The sequence below is a fragment of the Pavona decussata genome, unplaced genomic scaffold, assembly GCF_977016875.1.
Source record: "Pavona decussata unplaced genomic scaffold, jaPavDecu1.1 SCAFFOLD_47, whole genome shotgun sequence".
In the NCBI taxonomy this organism is placed as follows: domain Eukaryota; kingdom Metazoa; phylum Cnidaria; class Anthozoa; order Scleractinia; family Agariciidae; genus Pavona; species Pavona decussata.
The window spans coordinates 1,477,403-1,497,228 of record NW_028145469.1 but is presented as its reverse complement, the minus strand read 5'-3'; the positions used below and the strand labels follow the sequence as shown (position 1 = coordinate 1,497,228).

General features: G+C 36.5%; 1 protein-coding gene across 7 annotated transcripts; it reads right to left on the bottom strand.

Moving 5' to 3' along the window:
- Window positions 1-311: 311 nt before the first annotated feature.
- LOC146482200 (uncharacterized) lies at window positions 312-16,295 on the bottom strand. 7 transcript variants are annotated; one of them, XR_014864180.1, is made up of 16 exons: window positions 14,964-16,295; window positions 9,695-9,932; window positions 8,683-8,791; window positions 8,221-8,324; window positions 7,697-7,812; window positions 7,155-7,228; window positions 6,499-6,770; window positions 5,797-5,945; window positions 5,581-5,662; window positions 4,902-5,113; window positions 4,314-4,406; window positions 3,799-4,015; window positions 3,642-3,728; window positions 1,523-3,368; window positions 1,383-1,465; window positions 313-1,324 (listed from the first exon to the last, which is right to left on the bottom strand). XR_014864180.1 is itself a non-coding variant. In XM_085107471.1 (14 exons), the coding sequence occupies exons 1-14, from the start codon at window positions 16,026-16,028 to the stop codon at window positions 1,759-1,761; spliced, it is 4,395 nt and encodes a 1,464-aa protein (XP_084963597.1). In that variant the 5' UTR covers window positions 16,029-16,295; the 3' UTR covers window positions 312-1,758. The 7 variants fall into 7 exon arrangements, 2 of the variants coding, with proteins under 2 accessions (XP_084963597.1, XP_084963596.1); XR_014864178.1 differs by having other exon boundaries at window positions 313-1,283; window positions 1,341-3,368; XR_014864179.1 differs by having other exon boundaries at window positions 1,383-3,368.
- Window positions 16,296-19,826: the final 3,531 nt, after the last annotated feature.

Genomic DNA, 19,826 nt, shown 5'->3' with positions numbered 1-19,826 from the left:
GCTACAAATTGAAGCTGTTTCCCTACAAAGTTGTTTCGCAACAGAATTACTCGAGGAAAGTTCAGACTAATTGCTTTAGTTTTCGTATGTAATATGTTCGGTGAAAATTTGAAGTTTTCTATTAAACCAGTTAGCACAAAGACTCGAGCAATGGGATTGTATTACCCAGTTTTCTCGCGGCCAAATAAGAACAAACTTTATTTATGGGTTACAGACTGTTGTGAGTGTTTTGTTTAGAAATACACGCACTTGCTGACTGTACAATGAACTCGAAATGTTCAACATTCTTAGGCCGAGTGCAGTATTGAACATTTCGAGTTCATTGTACAGTCAGCAAGTGCGTGTATTTCTAAACAAAACACTCACAACAGTCTGTAACCCATAAATAAATGTAAAGCATGTATAAGTTGGTCATGACTTTCACAGATGTGGTGGCTCTTAAAAGAGCCGTTTTTGGTTTGTAGCAAATCGACTAAGTGCAATGTCGATTTGGGTTGGCTCCTAGAAGAGCCGTTTTAGGAATCTGCTGGGCCGTTGGGGTAGGAACACGCCTTCAATAGTTTTCTTCCACTGCGGGCACCAGAGTTGAATTCATCCCAGAGGTTGAAGATCTTGGTCTGGAGGTCTCTCAACTTTTTCTTCTGAACTCCCCGATTTCAACCTACAGGACTTTGCATAGAGGTGTGCAAGGCAAGGTTTGTGGCTCCTAAAAGAACCGTTTTTCTCTTGCTTTCTCGGCACTCCAAGACTAACCTGCTATTTCATACAATGACAAAGTAAACTAACCAAGAGCAGATCTTGTTATTTAAACAAGTCTACGAAATAATGTTTCATGTTTCATAATCAGATGGAGTTAACTTAGTTACAAGTAGATTTCATCGCCTCAAAAGTTAGGGCGCGCCACATGAAAACCTTCATAGGGAGAGGAAACCCTTAGAATTATAAACTATTTGATTAAAAAAATGTTTAATTAATTTAAAAAGAACATTATTTTGGTTATTGGATTTCATCACCTCAAAAGTTTGGGCGTGCCACCTGAAAACTTGAGAGGGAGAGGAAACCCTTAGAATTATAAACTATTTGATTAAAAAAATATGTAATTAAAAGAACATTATGTTGGTTATTGGATTTCATCACCTCAAAAGTTTGGGCGTGCCACCTGAAAACTTGAGAGGGAGAGGAAACCCTTAGAATTACAAACTATTTGATTAAAAAAATATGTAATTAAAAGAACATTATTTTGGTTATTGGATTTCATCACCTCAAAAGTTTGGGCGTGCCACCTGAAAACTTGAGAGGGAGAGGAAACCCTTAGAATTATAAACTATTTGATTAAAAACCTGAAAACTTGAGAGGGAGAAGAAACACTTAGAATTATAAACTATTTGATTTAAAAAAATATATAATTAAAAGAACATTATTTTGGTTATTGGATTTCATCACCTGAAAAGTTTGGGCGTGCCACCTGAAAACTTGAGAGGGAGAGGAAACCCTTAGAATTATAAACTATTTGATCAAAAACCTGAAAACTTGAGAGGGAGAAGAAACACTTAGAATTATAAACTATTTGATTTAAAAAAATATATAATTAAAAGAACATTATTTTGGTTATTTTCATCACCTCAAAAGTTTGGGCGTGCCACCTGAAAACTTGAGAGGGAGAGGAAACCCTTAGAATTAGCTGGCTCATTTTACATTTAATTTGTGCATTGTTTTGTTTCGCCAGTTAAAGAGTACAATTTCAATTTTAGTAGTAAACTATTTCCACTGTGTAAATTGGTGAAGTAGTCTCAGGCGATGCGTCTTCATTTCATTAAACTTCCAGTGGAATTTGGGAATTGTGCAGTGATGAGTGTTTAGGAAATCATGGGTTGCTAGGACCACACCAACTCCACAGCTTGCAGAGCCTTCACCAGATGATGGCTGCTTTGGCATCCCGAAACGCTGTAAAGGTAGGCTGATGTTCCACGCTGTTTGTGAACCACAGGAAACAGCCTTCAAAAGATTCTCAACAATTTCTGGTATGTTTGATGGATGATTCTGTTTTAACCCATCATCATAGAATATTTGCTGCTGTACCATATTCAGACAAAGAAGACCCCAATGATTACCATTTACATGTATTGGCGTGAGGATCCACGAGATTCCACTGAGATTTCTCCCTGAAACATAAGGCTGCAACTTAGATTTGAGAAAGCGAAGATTATTGCTCGAGGCCCAGGTTTGGGTAAACGAAGGTAAATACAACGAGCATGAGCCTTTTGACATGGCCTCCTCACTGTACTTCAGACATGCAGCATCAATAACAAAACCAGTGAGGTACCTCTCACCAACTAAAGTCGAAAGGTCATTAGCATCAACAATCAAATCACCGATCCGAAGGACCTCCTGTTGGGGCTCACTATTGAAGAGTAATGTCCTTATTTCTTCAATCTGGGAAGGTGTTACTGCACCATTGCTGCTACAAAGCCATGATTTTTCCTCTTGTGCTCTGCGCTTAATGGATGCAGCCTTTGATGCCTTCATCCAAATATCTATTGCTCGCCAATCAAACACACCAAGATGTCCAAATTTTACTGCAATGTCCAGGTCTTCATCATCACTGTCTTCTCCACTTGCTCCATGTATCAGTCTGTTACCCTCTGTAAGTGCACATTCTGAAGGCCTGACCGTTAAGTTCAAGGGATTACTAAGGCGTTCAGGACCAAAAACAAGTTGGATGTTATCATTTGCAATTTGCACTACAGGAGGGAAGTTGAAACTGGCAATTTCACCTCTAGTGGAGTTACTTACAGCACAGACTCTTAAGACTTCAAAATAGGAAGATGCTGATTCTGCCTTAGAAGCCACTGTTTGACTGGTTACAAGGCAGGAAGTAGGGTTGGTTGCAGGACTAGAAGCTGTGCCAGCTACTGAGCTGGTAGCAGGGCTAGAAGCTGAGCTGTTAGGTGAGCAGGTGACAGGACTGATAGCTGGACCAGTAGCTGTGTTGGCATCAGGACTTGTTGGTGGGCTGCTAGAAGGATTACTAAGCGAGCTGGAGGCTGAGCTGGCACCTGGGCTCATAGCTAGACTGGTTGCATCACTGGAAGAACAACTCTGAGGCTGAGCTGGAAGGCAAGTGGAACTGGTCACTTCTTTTGGCAAAGTCTCCTCCCACAGAGCATAGTCATGCTCATAGCATGGAAAGCTGTCTGGTGATATTATCATCCTTTTCAATCCCTTATCCCACTCATAGTGAAGATAGTCATCACCAAAGATATTGCTCAATAAGTCATTCATAGTGACAATCCATGCCATGTCACATTTTGACCAAATCACCATCTTTTTCTGTGACCACCCACAGCCCCTAAAGTAGAATGGTTTTCCTGAGAAACACAAAAAATATTTGAAAAAATTAACAGAAATAACTAATCAGATACCATATTGCAAAGGAAAAAGTTATGATGGCAAATCAAAGATGTTTACCAGTAAATTATGCAAATTCAACATGAAATTTTAAATATTTCTGCTTTTAAAGTTGGATGTAATTTCATGGAAAACACCACTTTTGTGGGCATTGTAGACAATAGGAGTGTATTTCAATAAGGCAGAATACATGTGCATGCAATTAATGTAATTAACATTTGATAATAACATACCACTTTCCATGCTTTGTAAGGCCATTTTAAAGGATAGCCTCATGTAAAGGAACTTCTCAGAAAAGAAATGTAAGAGCATCTGTTGAACTAGGGCAGAAAAAATAATGTTACTTCAAAAACAAAAAACAAAGGGAGTGACAACAGAAAATTTACTTACTTGAAGTTGCATGGCCATGTCTGTCATGAGAAGTGGCCTTCGAGTATAACTGCCTCTGGAGTGAGTGTGCTGCTTCAAATCCTTGATTGGAATACTCTCTCAGACTGAGAAAATTCCGCATGAGCATGCTGGCATGTTCGATGGTGATATGGCCATAGTCGCCAGTCCCCAGGTTGGAACCAAACACCTCTCTTAAAAGAAATCCCCATTCTTTGCACTTCAAAGAAAAAGAGAGAATATATTAAGGTACCATACATCACCAATCCAGTACAAAAACTTACATTTTATTTGGATATAGACAAAACATGGACTCATGAGCTCTGTGTAACTTCCCTGTCAGTGGACCCAGGATATGGACCACCCAACCGACCCTCACGGAAGTTTTTTACATGTCCAGTTAATGTTAAAATGGTAACTCTGATGAAACTTAAAATGTTTCTTGTTTAAATTATCCAGAATGACTATTTTTTATTTACATGTTACTGTGAGTATGTTACATAATTACAAATCAATACCTGTAAATCAAAGATGTCAATTAAGTGCTGCTGATCTTCTTTGAAGACACGACTTCTCATTATTTCAGAAATATCTTTCCACCCAGTGTAAACCTGTAGTCAAAAACCAAGTATGCGAGAAAAACACATTATTATTTTAATAATATACTACATGTAGTTCTGATGTACCTTTTTTCTTTGGCAACCCATTGCATAACACAATGAGATTTGACTATACTACTATCCAGCAGAATAAACTATAGAAGTGATTTTTTTGTATATACATAATAGAAGGGGATCTTCATTTCAAAATTACATTAGCACTCTGGCTCAGCTCCCATAACAACTGAAACCCACTTCATAAAGACATGTCATTTAATAAGGACAGTTACACTGTACTTCAAGTCTTTATAGAGAGTTTGTGCAAATTGGTGGCAAGCAAAGAAACTGGCAATTTATATATTTTTCACAACCTTTTCTTCCTTAACAATCCAGTATTTATAAGGGTGGTATAGGTAGGAACTTGGGGATGATAAAATTATAAGATCTACCAGCTTGTTTAAATAATTCAAGAGCAAAGTAACTTGACCACTGCATAACATTAATTACCTTCAAGAAGAATTCATATACAACCTCTGCAGCATAATCAGATAACCCAGAAAGCTCTGTGTTGGTCACCTTCTGCCTTTTTTCCCCTTTTTGTTTTCCTTTAGCAAAGGATCCATTTGTACTTTTCTGCGAGAGCTCTTTAAACCTTTCCTCAATTTCATCTAGTCTACTCTGCCAGAATTCTAACCTCCTTTGAACCTCCTTTCCCACCTCTATAAAAAGAACAAAGTAAGAATAAAAAACAAAGAAGTTTAGCCAATAACCACACATAGATGTCTGTGAAACTAGAGACCAGTAAAAAAACTTGTAACCCACAAGAGCAACTTTACTACCGGTAAACTTAAAGCTGTTCATGTCTCTTTCATACAGTCTTGCAAACAAAATGTTCCATAACTCGATGAGGACTTCCAGCTTATCCCTACCAGTAATAATTACTTTTATAGACAGTTGTTTTTTAATAGTGGATCCCTTGTAGGGATGTTTGATTTCTCATCCTAATTATGTAAACTATTCTGACTTAGGTACCAGTATGTTAAGAGAGAATGACTAAGAATAGGTCAGTTTGGTACCACACTAAATGCAGCTTTGGTCAACCCTTCACACCCATTAAGGCTTGAACAATATTGCGAACATTATGCATGGTCAGAAAAATGTAAAAATTGTCAGTAGAAGCTTTCACCTGATCCTGTAAGAGTAATTGTCTCTTGCGTGGAGCCAAAATCTCTAGTGAATGTGTCACAAACAGCCATGTCTTGATAGTACTATACAAAACATAAAATACCGACATAAAAAATAGGAAAATTTTCACTAACGCTTGCACCATTATTTTATCTTGCACAAAATCACACCAAGTGAATCTCTAGAATTCAAAAGCACTGTTATGCCTGGGACATACCTTAATTCGCTCACTACAGAAAGTCACTTTATTCAAGATGGCCATTTTAGCAACTTCTGGATCAGCAAAGTAAATCCTCATCTTCTCATGAGGCAATGAGTGCCTAACAATCGATTCTATGTTGGCAAGAAACTCCCGTTCAGTAGCACCTTTAACAGAACATGAAGAATAGACAAAGAATTGAATAAAAAAAGACAAACAAACAAACCAAAAGTAGGCAACATTAGTATTACTAGAATTTTGGCAAATTTCAGAAATTAAGAACTTAAGAGAAATTCCACGTCTTGATTTACTATGGCAATGGCAATGCTTACTCAGTTAATTGCAAAGTACAGAATGATGCAAATAGAAACATGTTCTTTGAGGCGCCAGCTCTAATCATTAATGTTTATGAATACTAATTTATTTGCTTTAAATATCTGTCTAATAATCACTCATGACTCAAAAACAGTATTGGTACAAGATGCAGGATTAAACATGGCATGCAATGATTTCTTTCTGCGCTAGCTTACACCAAAAGTACAATTAAATTTAGAGATCAGTGCTGTACATGTACGTCAAGATTGATTTTAACAAACCTTTTTTTTCAATTCATTAAACCTTGGAATCCAATTTATAATAAACTGAAATAATAACATTATTAAGTCTTGCATGACTATGACAATATCCCAAACAACATTCTATTGTCCTTAAAATGTATACCTGAAAAAGAGGAAACTTGAATGTTGTGCTTTTGTACAGCAGTTTCTTGTCCTTGCTTCATCTTAACTGAAATCCTGTCACTGAAATTCTCCGGGCCATAACTTGCTAATTTGGTATTGCACTCTTCCAGAGAACCCACTTTGAAAGCGAATAAACCCAAGGATGCCAGCAATTGTTCCGTGTTTCTCAGCTCACAATGCAGAGCACACAAGTTAATTGATGACAATTCTTCTTCCAGCAGAAATTCTAAATCATTGCGAACGCCACTGAAACTAAAAGACAATAAATTGATTTTATCTACAAGTAGGTAACAACACCAACTTGCAAGATAAATACCACATGCTTCAAAATTAATCTGTCCAGAACAATTTTCCTGGCTGATAATAATTATTGTTTCTTTTTCAAGCCCAAGAAAGGCTAGTAACATGAGGGGTATTAAGGGCAATTTTTTTTCAGTAATGGGGTGTTACTTGCAGTTTATTGCCATCAGAAGAACCGAAACTTAGAAATTTTGTGTCATGGAAAGGCATACAGTGTCAGTATGAATCATAATTTCCATACGTTGGATGGTTAATACCCAAGAACTCTTTAAGCTTTAATGATGATAATAATGACAACGTGCAATATATTTGGCAAGTTAAAAAATAGACCATTACCCTCCAATATTGGCCTTGGTACTACTGAAATGTTCCAGACAAATAGTGTGTGGACCAAGATCACAACTGCAACCCTGAGAAAGAGAAAAAAGATTGATGAAAATAACAAATTATCAATGGTGATTGCTTACCATAATATACCTTTACTCCTGCACTTATAAAGTTAAGGACTTACTTTTTATTTTGTGATCAGCCGATTTTTGTGATCAGTTGTATTACTATAAAATTAATTTGTATTGACTCAATCTTTCTCATAAATCCTTGCAATTGCAGACATGCATGTAAAGCCTGTGTTTAATGATTGGAGTCATGCTTTATACCAAACTCTGGAATCCAGCTGAAAACTTCATTTATAAATTATTGAAACAATGAAACAGATCAAATTCAGTGACCACAAGCAAAAATACAATGTAATGAGCATTGTATTGCAAATAATAATCCTGTTAATCTTTATAATCATTATAACAAGGGCATGCACATGCAATGGAATAAAATGTGATGATTAATGTCTATACAGTATTTAAATCAAATCAACTGCATACCCTTAGTGCTTTGCATATAAAGCAAAACTCCACATCAATACCACGTCCCCCAAGCTTAAAGCTCTCTTCACCCTTTTTTACCAGCAAAAGGTAGAGTGCCTTCAAGTCAAGTACAACTGTAAAAAGAGATAGTGTCAATAAAGAATGTAAAATATGTCATATACAATTCACATTCAGTGCAGAGATACTTCATAAGAGAAACAAGGGACAGAATTCTGAGCAAGCTTAAAATAATACATGTAATAATTTTTAGTCCACAAATTATACACAATAAATCAACAAAATTATGATTACCAGTTCAACCTTGTACATGTGTAACTCAAGTTATTTCATTATAAGCCCACCAAGAAATATGAAGTATACTTCTGAATCATTACCTTTTTTTAACTTAACCTGACAATTTTTTTTCACAATTTAAATTAGCTCCAAGGTTCACTTGAGTGCAGTTTATTGATCTCTGAGTGAAACTTCTGCATGAATGTTGATGGGCTTAACTTGAACAGATCAGAATATTATTGAAGTACCTTTAAACTTCACAGTATGTTTAACTCCATCCACCATAATCCCATTTTTCTTGAGCTCATCTTTTTGTTTGTTCACATTCACAATCAGCTTTTTGAGACTCTCCCTTACAAAGGAAATACCATAGTACTGTTAAACCAATACATACTGGACGAAATAACTTATGCACAGTTTGCTTGAAGGCTTATTTAGTAGAACCTAGCTGTGGGTAGCCTGTAGGTAACCTGTCGACCAACTGTCAGGTTATTAATTGTCGGCCAACAGTTGACCAGCAGTCGGTAGAGGGGAGTTGTTCTTCACAGTAAAGGATTTTTGTACATGTCACAAGACACCTACAAAGGAGTAACATCATCAAAAATGTTTTACAATATGCAATTCCTTTCACAATGTGAACTATGAATTGAAACAAATGTGTGTGTATGTGTGTGTGAAATTATTTCTCTATCACTGACAATGCCTCATACCTGTCTTCCTTGCAATTGGCAATAGCCAAAGGACAAACTGATTTGCAGCTCTGATTTGACAAGAAAGGTGTTTCCATAGGGACTACCCCAATGAGGACCTGATTTCGACCTACCAATCATGACAATTCAAGTAGATGGAGAAGTATGATGAAGAGTTAATTAAAAAAAACTAATAAGACAACAACAATCATACAAATGCAGAGAAATGGAATTGCAAACAAAAGGTAAAAAAATATATAGAATGATATAACTTTTGTGCTGGCACAATAAATTACTGATTTTATTACACCCATTTTGAAATCATTGGTGATCCTTGCAATCTGATTGGCTCTCAACAGTGCGATTTATTCCCAAATTGCACCATTTTTGTTCCTTTTCTTAGCCCATCAAAATAGAAATGAATCGACAAAAATAGAACATTAATATTGACAATAAAACTCTGTAATATTAAAATACGTTTAATATAAAGTGCTAATTGAACTTTGTGTTGTGGAATTTTGGTCCAAAATCATTCTTGTGATTTCAAATCAAACTCGCGCTGCGCGCTCGTTCGATTTTGAAATCACACGTATGATTTCTGACCAAACTGCACTCCACTCAGTCGAATTACCACTATAAATCATACTTATTCTCATGGCTACATGTATGCCAACAAATAGGTCAACCTCAACTGATATTAATAGCTGTTGAGATCCATTTCCTGAAGGGTGTGTTCACCAGTTATTGTATTAGGACTTCACCATCCACAATCAGTGTTCATCTTTTTTTTGTCTGTATTTGGAACCTAATTCTCTTGTTTCAGACAAAGGTTCTCTTGGAGTAGTCACCAGTTATTGTTATCTGTACTTGGTATATTAAAAAAATTTAAAATAAAATCTCTGCCTCATCTTATCCTTACATAGATCTGGTTTACCTCTACACAGCACAACCAGGGAATTTGAAGCCAGTTTGTCAGAATTACCATTTTGGAATTTTAAAAGAAATCTAGAAATCTGGGTGAATTAGCTCTTACCAAAAAATGGTCTGCCATCAAGTTTGAGGTTGAGCTGTACATCTTTCTTTCCCTGGCCATGTAGTCTCATCTCCCTGATGATCCAGGTAACAACACAACCAAGAGAAACTTGATAGCCCGGGATGTCAGGATCTTCTAGTTCTGTAAGGCTCAGTAAACCACACACCTTACCAAATACCATTGACCGCAGTGCCTTCATGCTACTTTTTGAAAGCAAGATTGGAGTATCTGATGAGTTCTAAAAGAAAAATTATTATTAAATATTTTTATTGACCATGTTGGTGCAGTTTCAATAAAATAAATCAATTAATCTTAAAGGTTTTTAAGCCCTACCCTTTTTAAAGTGAATAATAATCACTATGTAGCACTACAGTGCATTTCATTGGGAACTAATTTTTTTCAAAAGGTACCATTGTTCTCAAGGAGTGATTTAACTGCGCCTTTCAATAACATGCGGACTCTGAAGTTCAAAATTCAATCAACCGTTATGCTTTTCACTGCCGTCAATCACTGCAGCGGACCTCTTAGAAAACAAAACGTTTGGCTCAACAGGGTCAAAAGGTCATGTTCGTGCGCTGTGATTGGCGGAATTCAATCCACTTTGTCGTTTTCTGTATTTTTCTGGTCACCCAGGTGGAAATCTTATTAAGATCTTAGTAAGATCTTATTAAGTTTCTTATCAAGATTCTTATTAAGAATCTTATTTAAGAATCTTACAAGAATCTTACAAGATCTTGTCACAAGATTCTTACAAGATCTTACAAGATTCTTACAAGATCTTGTAAGATCTTATAAGATTCTAACAAGATCTTAAAACATTCTTACTTAGATCTTACAAGATTTTATAAGATTCTTACCAAGATCTTACAAGATTTCATAAGATTCTTACTAAGATCTTATAAGATGTCATGAGATTCTTGCCAAGATCTTATAAGATTTCATAAGATTCTTACCAAGATCTTACAAGATTCTTACCAAGATCTTACAAGATTTCATAAGATTCTTACAAGACTTTATAAGATTCTTACCAAGATCATAAGATTCTTTCCAATATCTTACAAGATTTCGACAAGATCTCTTCAAATGTTTTTCTACATGTAAGAAAATGTCAGGATCTCACCAATTAAAATTGTAGAAAGTCTTGGGAGATCCATAACCAGGATAAATTGAAGGGCCAAGATTTGATTTTGTTTTCCAAGCAAGCTGCAAATAGGGAGAAACCTGGAGTGTATACTTAAATTTTCTTTTGGCTTGCCCTGATATTTCTGGCAATGACCTACACTGGTTCATTCAAAATTAAACTAGAATCATGTGTTCTTGAGAGTTTGATCACAGCTTGTTTACAATACAAAATCTATACATACCTAGAAACTGACTTGAGGTTGATATGCTCATAGCACTTAGATTCAAAGGATGGGCCATTGTTAAACCATAACCAACGAGAAAAATCATGTGTGATAACCTTTTTATTGCTAAATCTTGGCTATTGTGAAATAAATTTATCACAACAATCTTCACAAGTTAACATGATGGAAACTTTCATTGACTACAATGCCATATACAGCTTTTTTACAAGGCATATATTCAAGTTCTTGTGATGCATGCTCACAAGATCAACAGCACTATAATTATTATTGTAATCCACATGAGTGACAGAAACAAACCTTTACCTACAAATGTTCTCTAGACTAGGATAAAGTTCTACATGTAACTTTTTCTTCTATTTGCATTAATTAATGCAGCACTAATAATAATCTATTTGACTTAATTAATCTGGCAGCTTTAAAACCTTTCTAAACAATCCAGAGAATTATTATTTGCCAGTATTATTTTCCCAAGAAAGAAGCAACCTTAAAAACACTTGTACATATGAATAAGAGCTTGGTTTCCACTGGTACAATAATGTTCTTTAGTGTTAAAAAATAAGCATAAAACAAAAAACCCCAATAATTCCTTTCAGTTGCATGTTAAAAGCAAGAAAACATGAAAGCTTGAAATTATCCTGTATGGCCCCTGTGGAGAAAAAAAGAAAAATAATTAAAAAAAAAAAGAACAAGATATAATTTTCTATGCTATTTTCCTAATTTTTTTGCTAATTTCCTTGCTAAAAAAGCTACCAATTAGAACAATAATTATTTATTAACTAAGGTTTAGTGTATGCCTCCATTGGTCAAATCATCATGTACTGTTGCCACTGAGCAAATGCTGACAGCACCCTTCTATTGGCATCAAAATGTTGAAACACTGTTTGCTAGAAGTGTCTCCCTCCCTCCTCCTCCTAAGTAAAGTGCAATGGAAGCAATGATGACCTGCACGCCAGTTTGCCCAAACAACATTGACCAAGAGGAAAGGGGAGCAGCGTTTCAACAACTATTGAGAGTTTATACTGTTTGCGAGCAGAGCCTTTCAACTTTTCAGCCAAAAGAATGGCACCAACATACAAGAGATACTCAGTGAAGCAACTAAAAACAATTATTTGTTTTACAAATGTTGGGGATGGAATGTAGCTGGATTAAGCCACAACCCACTGAAGAGCAGGATTACATCATCATTGTGTGAGGATTTATTTTGTGAGGATTTCTCTAGGCCAATTGCCCATTTACATTTCTTTTATGCTAGGCCAATTGCCCATTTACATTTCTTTTATGCTTACAAACTTCAGAGTATAGGCTGAACCATTTACAATGTGCTAAATATTACTATTCCTAATGCAGGTTTGACAAGTTCATAAAAGCCTACTTTATAAGAAATAATGATTGCATTGATCAAAAGGATTGTTAGTTGGTGTTCCCTTTATTGCTTGCTGTTTTCAACTATGATATCAAGTACTGATCAAATACTGCCATTATGTAAGTTACAAAATTTTATTTGGTATTATTGTTCCTGAGTAGAATTAGCAGAAGTCACAATTCACAACAAAATTAAATCAGTTAAAATAGATTCCAGCGGTCATAATTATAAGTGACTTTATTGAGCAGGATTTGTTGACTTGACTCTGAAGTTGCAGTCTTGAGTCTCAACCTTGACAACAAAATGGAGATAGGAGTCGAAAATCTACAGTAAAACAGAATTGTGCACTTTAAATCAGTACTTCTAAGTGATCACAGTGACCACTAAGCTGCCATTAACTTTAATTTAGACAATGTTGCAGTGAGCTTCTCACCCATAACAATCTTGTTCGTTTCTGATGTGAGTAAAATGAGTCATACACTCCACGAAGATCATAAACTGATCTTCAAGCCAAATCAAGATCGATCACTCAAGTCTTCAGCTTATACCAACTCTGTCATGATACCAACCTGGCTACAAATTACTCCGTAAAAACGTTTGCAAAGGTTTCACATAAAAACTAAATAGGGAATGACCACCTCAACAATCTTCAAGAAGCAGCATGCATATGTAAATGTCTGTAATTCGCGTGGACGATCACACATTTTCAAGCAGTCTTTCACAAAATAATTGGGAACGAAACTTACCTCTTTCTAAAAAGTGGTTGTCCACAGTTTGCTGCTTGAAGCCATCATTTTTTTTAGCTTAACAGAGGCAAAATCCAGAGGACATGTGTGCTGTATACTTGAATCCCGCCTAAAATCTAACATGAAACGGTCTTTTCTCCGAGCCTGCAGTGGCATATCTGCTGACCAAAATGGTGCCCAGTCTTCCCAGTCTGAATGAAATCCAAGATGGCTGCCGGTGTTGCTGTGATTCCATGTTTTTCCACGTTTTCTTGCTCATTTTAAAAGCTAGCATTGTGCATGAAAATCGTAGAAATTATGATTTAAAGCATTTTTGTTCTTTCTGGCATTAAATGGAGTTGAGATTCATTAATGCAGGTTTGTAGGTAATAATGTTTTCACAAATGAGTTTCAGTGTAGGACTGTGCATTTAGTTTTTTTTTATGCAAATACAATCTGTAAACTGCAAACTGTAAGTCTTAGCAGTCATATCTTTTAAGCCTTTGTTTAGAAACACACATGTCTACATAGCGTATATCAACTTAGAACACTGAAGAAAACAGTATTAAGATGTACAAGATGTCAACAAACAACTAAATTTCAAAGAAAGTAAAGAGATTATCACAGTCAGTGTGAGAGTCTTGCTGGCATGTTTGTTCTTAGATCCTGTCAAGATTCTTGTCAGATATTATGAGATCTTAATAAAAAATTGAACCAAAGAAGAAGTGTTTGTTTTTGTTTTACAAGATCTTCATAAGAACTGATTTTAAAAGATCTTGTTCTTTATTTATGCTAAGATCTTACAAAGATTATTGTAAGATGGTAAGATCTTAATCAGAATGGTTGTAAGATCTTGGTACAAATTTCGATTAAGATCTTATTAAGAAAACATAAGGAAATAGGTAAGATCTTATCAAAATATGTTTAAGATCTTGTTTTTAATTTATAGTAAGATCTTAACAAGATTCTTGTAAGTTAATTCTTAAGATCTTAACAAGATTGCTAATAACATCTTGTCACAAATTTTGATAAAATCTTAATAAGAAAATATTAAGAAATGGATAAGATCTTGTTAAAAGCTGTTTAAGACCTTATTGATTGTTAGGTTGAGGATTTTATTAAGATTCTTACAAGTATCTTACAAGAATTTAGTAAGATCTTGTAAGATCTTATAAGATCTTAAAATGCTGAAGATTGTATAGTTTGTATTAAGATTTTATTAAGAAGTGTTGTAAGATCTTATTAAGATATGACATCTTAACAAGATCTTATTAAGATCTTAGTGTTATTTTCATTCTTATAAGATTCTTACAAGATCTTGTAAGATCTTACAAGATCTTAATAAGATTTCCACCTGGGCAGTTGCTTGTCGCCGTAATTGGTTGACGGCAGTAAAAACACGCAAATCGTTAACTGGGTTGAAGTTCAGAGTTCGTATGTTATTGAAAGGCGCAGTAACTTAGCCATAGAAACAGTTGTCAGGGCAAGTTCCAAATGCTTCTTCCAGGGGGCTCCTCTTATTTGTGGAAAAATATGGAAATAATTCAATAGTGAGGCTACTGCTCACATTTACAATGGAATTTCCCAAAAATTTACTTTAAGAGCTCCACACAGTTCAACGTTATCTTTCCAACAATTCCGGGGCAAAACTACTGAAAGGAAGTACCCACCCCAGATCACATAAGATGACTCCCCCCCCCCCCCCCCCCCTCCCTTGACAGCCAGGGAGTAGGGTCTTTTCCAAATTTGATCAGTCATTAACACATCATATATATTAAAATCAACAAGTGAAACTCATCCAGTGCACAACTCACCCCACTTTTTCCAAGTTTAGTTCGATTCAAGATCATCTGCCAGGCATCATCTGATATTTTTGATTCCAGCTTACAAAGTAGCAACAACCAATCTGGTACAGACATCATGTGTACTCGTTCATTCCACAACTCTTCAGGTACGAGTTCATCGAAGGCCTTTTTAACCCCCAGTTCCCTCGAAACTTCACTGAAAGCGTGCGAAATGATTTCTTTCCCATCAATGTTTATTTTACGCTTAAACAAGCAGCTGCGAGCAATCACGTCGCCCAGTTGCTCTCCTTGCTCCAAACATGACGCCTGTACGTTCCTCATGACAGTTTCGACCTTTTGTCTGAGTTTTCTTTTCTTATAAGCTGGAGCATAGCTAGCATTCAGCGAAATCTGAGTTATGGACGACTCCGAAGACGTAGAACGATCAAAGGACAACGACGTGTCACTGCACGGACTTTCAAAAAATTTTGGCGGGCTTTCTCTTCTTGGTGTAGAGCATTTTGGCGGGCTTCTCGCTTCTTTCATTTCTCCGGCCAGCGATTCTTCCGGCGATTCTTGGGAGCTCTGGACGGATCTCTCGTCGATTGTTTGACTCTTTGTATCGAAGAGTGGATTCATTGCTACTTGTGGGTCGGTCACCAGCAAACCAAGCCTGTTTATGGCGCTCTTTAGGGATACAAAAGCATCCGATCGTAGAAAATCCGCTTCACTAGGGTTTTTAAGGCCAATGTTACCGGCAAGCACAGCAAATGCACTCGCAACATAAACGTGCTCGGAGCCATTCCTTCCATCGAGCTTATTGAACCACTGTTTTGGAACTGGCCCGCCATTTCCATCATGAAGATCTGCGATATTTACGCGGCGGACTTCATCGGGAAATATTGCAAACAAATTATTTTCACCAAACTTTCGCGGCGATTTGGAACACAAACGATCGTTTAAGGAGTACCAAGTCTTGTCTGGGTCGAGCAATCGTGAAAAAACTCGAAAGATCATGATGCTCGAAAGCAACAGAGCACCGCGAACGCCTCCCAGCAAAAGTGAACTAACCTTGCTAAAGGTCTCCAAATTCATATCTGGCGCGTAGTCAAGTCTTTACCAAAAATAGTATGATCCAATTTATCTTTGCTAGATATTAACTAAGTAAGACTGTTTTTCTCGTTCGGTGAAATCAACAACGATGACAGAGTAACTGACATGTTGAATAAATGTACACACTCGAGGTGCGCAAAGGAATGTGTGAAAAGTACTTTACTCAATTAGCGCGTGACCACAAAGCGTGTCATTACCAGGGAAACGTGATCTCCTAGCGCGCGCAATAAAATCGAGCCTCTAGCTTGGCATGAGTAAAAACGACTGAATTTAACGAGTAGAAATCAATGCCACAATTGCACTCGTAAATTAACGATTTAAAGTGTATTAGAAAAAAAATTAGAAAATCAGTTGTCGCGCCGGTAAGTGGGCTTGTGGTACAACCTTCTATGGGTCACAGCTCCATTGCTTTTAAATCAAGTAACGCCTCGGAAACAGGTTGAGGTCAGGAACAAATGATCACCAGATAGCCGTGATTTGAGGTTAGCCAAATGTAGATTGAAACTCTTTATTCCAAAGAATTTAGGTTGCACTGAAATAATCAGCCCAAGTATTTAAAGAGATCAAGCTGCTTTAAATCCAAAAATTTTATTCTCGAAGTCAATAATGTAAGGAATCAAATGTAATGATTTTTTTCCATGGGTCAGTCGTGACGATACTATATTTCAGTGAAAAGATCCATCGAAGAAACAAAACAATGTTTTACATACACGCCCATAACACGATTGGTTTTAAAGCAAAATAATGCTTGAGGGGTCGTGCGTAGACTAACTAAAAATAAAATTTAACTGAGGTATCTTCGAATAAGATTTAAAATTTGACATATTCTTGGGAAGTGTCTGAACTAATCGCGGAACAAAGGCCTTTTAATGTCCTCTCACCCGGTTATACCTGCCGTTTCTCCATCAAGATGCAGCTAGTTATTCCTCACGTTTTCCGTATTCGTTTATGTCAGGCTGCGATTTCTCGGTTACAGAAGGTCCTTGTGAATATATGATAGCAATAATTTCATTCGTGAAAATTATTTTCTGAGAAGATGTTTGCGATCACAACGGTCACCTTTTTGGTAAGCAAGGATACAACTTTTTTTCTATTTCAAATGCTATAAATGAATGAAAATCTATCTATCCACTTGCTTTATTTTTCGGCGTTTTGCCACTTAAACTTTAATCTTTCAACTTTCTACATTCGTAGAAAGGGGTTCTGTCCTTCAAAGATTTCTGAGATTAAAATAATTTATGTTCAGCCAAAAATGCCAACAGATTGGACTGTTCTCATTTATTCACTTAACATAATCCATCACATTATTTCCATTGCGCATATGCCACGCATTGACATTTCAACCCTAGCAGTATGCAGGATGTTTGTCCCATGAACCTAGTTTAATGGCTTTAGCTCCCACGAGTCTTCTGTAGCTCAGTGGTAGAGCATCCGAACTAGTAATCGGAAGATCTTAGGTTCGACTCCTGACAGGAGCACTCCGATTTTTTTCCGAGCATGCCTGTGTCATTTACTAATTAATACATCATTCTCAGATGAGACTGCGTTAGCGAACACAGATAAAGGCCCATAAAGGATATTGAAAACTGAAACGACATTTGAAGTTTATTTTTTATTATAATTTTTTTTTTATTCTATAGTCTCATTGTTTTCATCTCCCAACGCGACATTCGACATTCCACCTAAGTCAGTAAGCTTTACGACTTATAAGTTATTGACCCTAAATTTATGAACTTGCTTGTTTAAAGTTAGTTTTCTTTACAGTAAAATGAAGGGAACTTTATTTTACAGTAGTAAAAATATTTCAATGTATCTTCCTGGGAGTTTTTGAACGCATCATTTGCCATGTAAACATTACACGGGTATATTAACACAATGAACGGGAATCAAAGTAATGGGGTGTTGGACACTTGCTTCTAAACCTTTATTGACCCAACAACCAGCTAATTGTGCACCTCCGCTACCTGCTATAGACAGAAACGACTACTTTCTTCAACGAACGCACCAGGATTCTTAGAGGTAAGTTAATATGATTCTGTGATTATATTCAGAATTAGTGTCATGGTGGAAGGAGTACTTTAATATTCCAAAACACATTGGTTGGACTTGAATAGGAAAACATGCAGCAGTCACTAAAAATTAGCTCGTAAGTGATTTTCAGATTGAACAAAATACAAAATGGGATTTGAAACATTTACCTGAAGCGAAAAAGGTAGCTCTTTGCTTATTCTTTTCCCGAAATACTGTTAATCAAACGCAACCTAAATATCCTATAATCTGATTGCTGAACTATGAACCTTTTTTGCTTTAAATTGGCTTTCTCCTATTAGGATTTATCCTTAACCCTAACCTCGCTGTTTCCCAGCGTCTTAAGGTTCTCGGAAATTAAAACTGTACCCTGAAAATCAATATAACGAAATCACAAATGCAAGAACTAATACTGGATTCCTTAAAAAATTCAATTAAAGTTGACGCGTGAGTTTTACTATAATCCAGCTGAGAAGACCACTTTTCTTCCACTGAATTGACCTAGAAAAAAACTGTATTTTTTTAACTGGGACATTTGAGGTTTTTCTTTGACCTCATCATAGTAGCGGTTTTATATAACTACAGTAACGGAGAGTTTTGTCATCATGATATCATGTTTTCAAGGCAAGTGGTTTTCACTATGTTGAGACCTTACAGTGCGACTCGCCTTACCGTGGCCACCCAACACACTTTAAAAACCATAAAATACAAAACATGTTTTCAATAATTCGTTGCCGCCTTACTTGCCTGTTGGAGTTTACAAGAAGGCGTGACCGTTAATCAAATCCGCGTATCCTGATTGGCTAACTTGTAGAAAAAATGATTGTTGGGTGGTCACGGTAAGGCGCGTCGCACTGTAATAGGGGTAAAAATTCGTCCGAGAGATTACGGTTGGAACGCCTCCTGGACATAAACGCGCTTTAAGGGATGTCCTCTAACACGATAAGCTTTCTGTGAGTCTGTGAGCTTCATATATCGTTTCACGACTTACCTTAAGACTTTCAAGGTTTTTAAAGTAAAGTATACGAAGACTGGTCAGCGCTATGCGTCTTTGTTTCCTGTTTGAATGTGCGACATCCGAAAAACCAATTCACCTTTATCTGAAATCAGATTCGTGTTTACCCCCAAATTCTTTTTGGATTCCAATAGCCCTTGCTAAGATCTGCTTTTCCCGCATAGCCATAAGCCGTGCACTGAATACCTTTGTATTAGCAGGCACCGTTAATGCTTTCAACCGTCCTTAATAGAAAATTTCAGAATAAGTTTCTTCTACTGTTTTGTCTTAGGTGGGAAGAAGATGATGATTATTTTGAGCGCAGTGTTTCTGTTAATTGCCTTCTTGCCTGGTAAGTTATAAATACTTAAATGTATCTAGCTATAGATGTCACTAAGCTAGTACGATGGTGTGCAACATGGCTTTTGCCAAAGGCTTGGTCCATGATTCTGCAAAAGTCAAAATTGGTGGGTGGAAAATGAAATTCTTGAGGTCTGATTTAGTTCCTAACGGCCGTGGTGTAGGAGCCATTATACCATTAAATTGTCTTCTGGTTGTTCTTGTAAAGCGAAGCCAGTAAGAACGAGAAACATTTCTTGATTGTTTTCAATTAAACGATTATTCCACTCACGCTTGTTGGATATGAGATGACTATAGCCGACTCGGGGCTATCATCTCATATCCAACGTCTGCTCGTGGAATAATTGTTAATTTTCCTGTTCCCGAGAAATAGCGGCCATTAAATCGTCTTCTGGTCT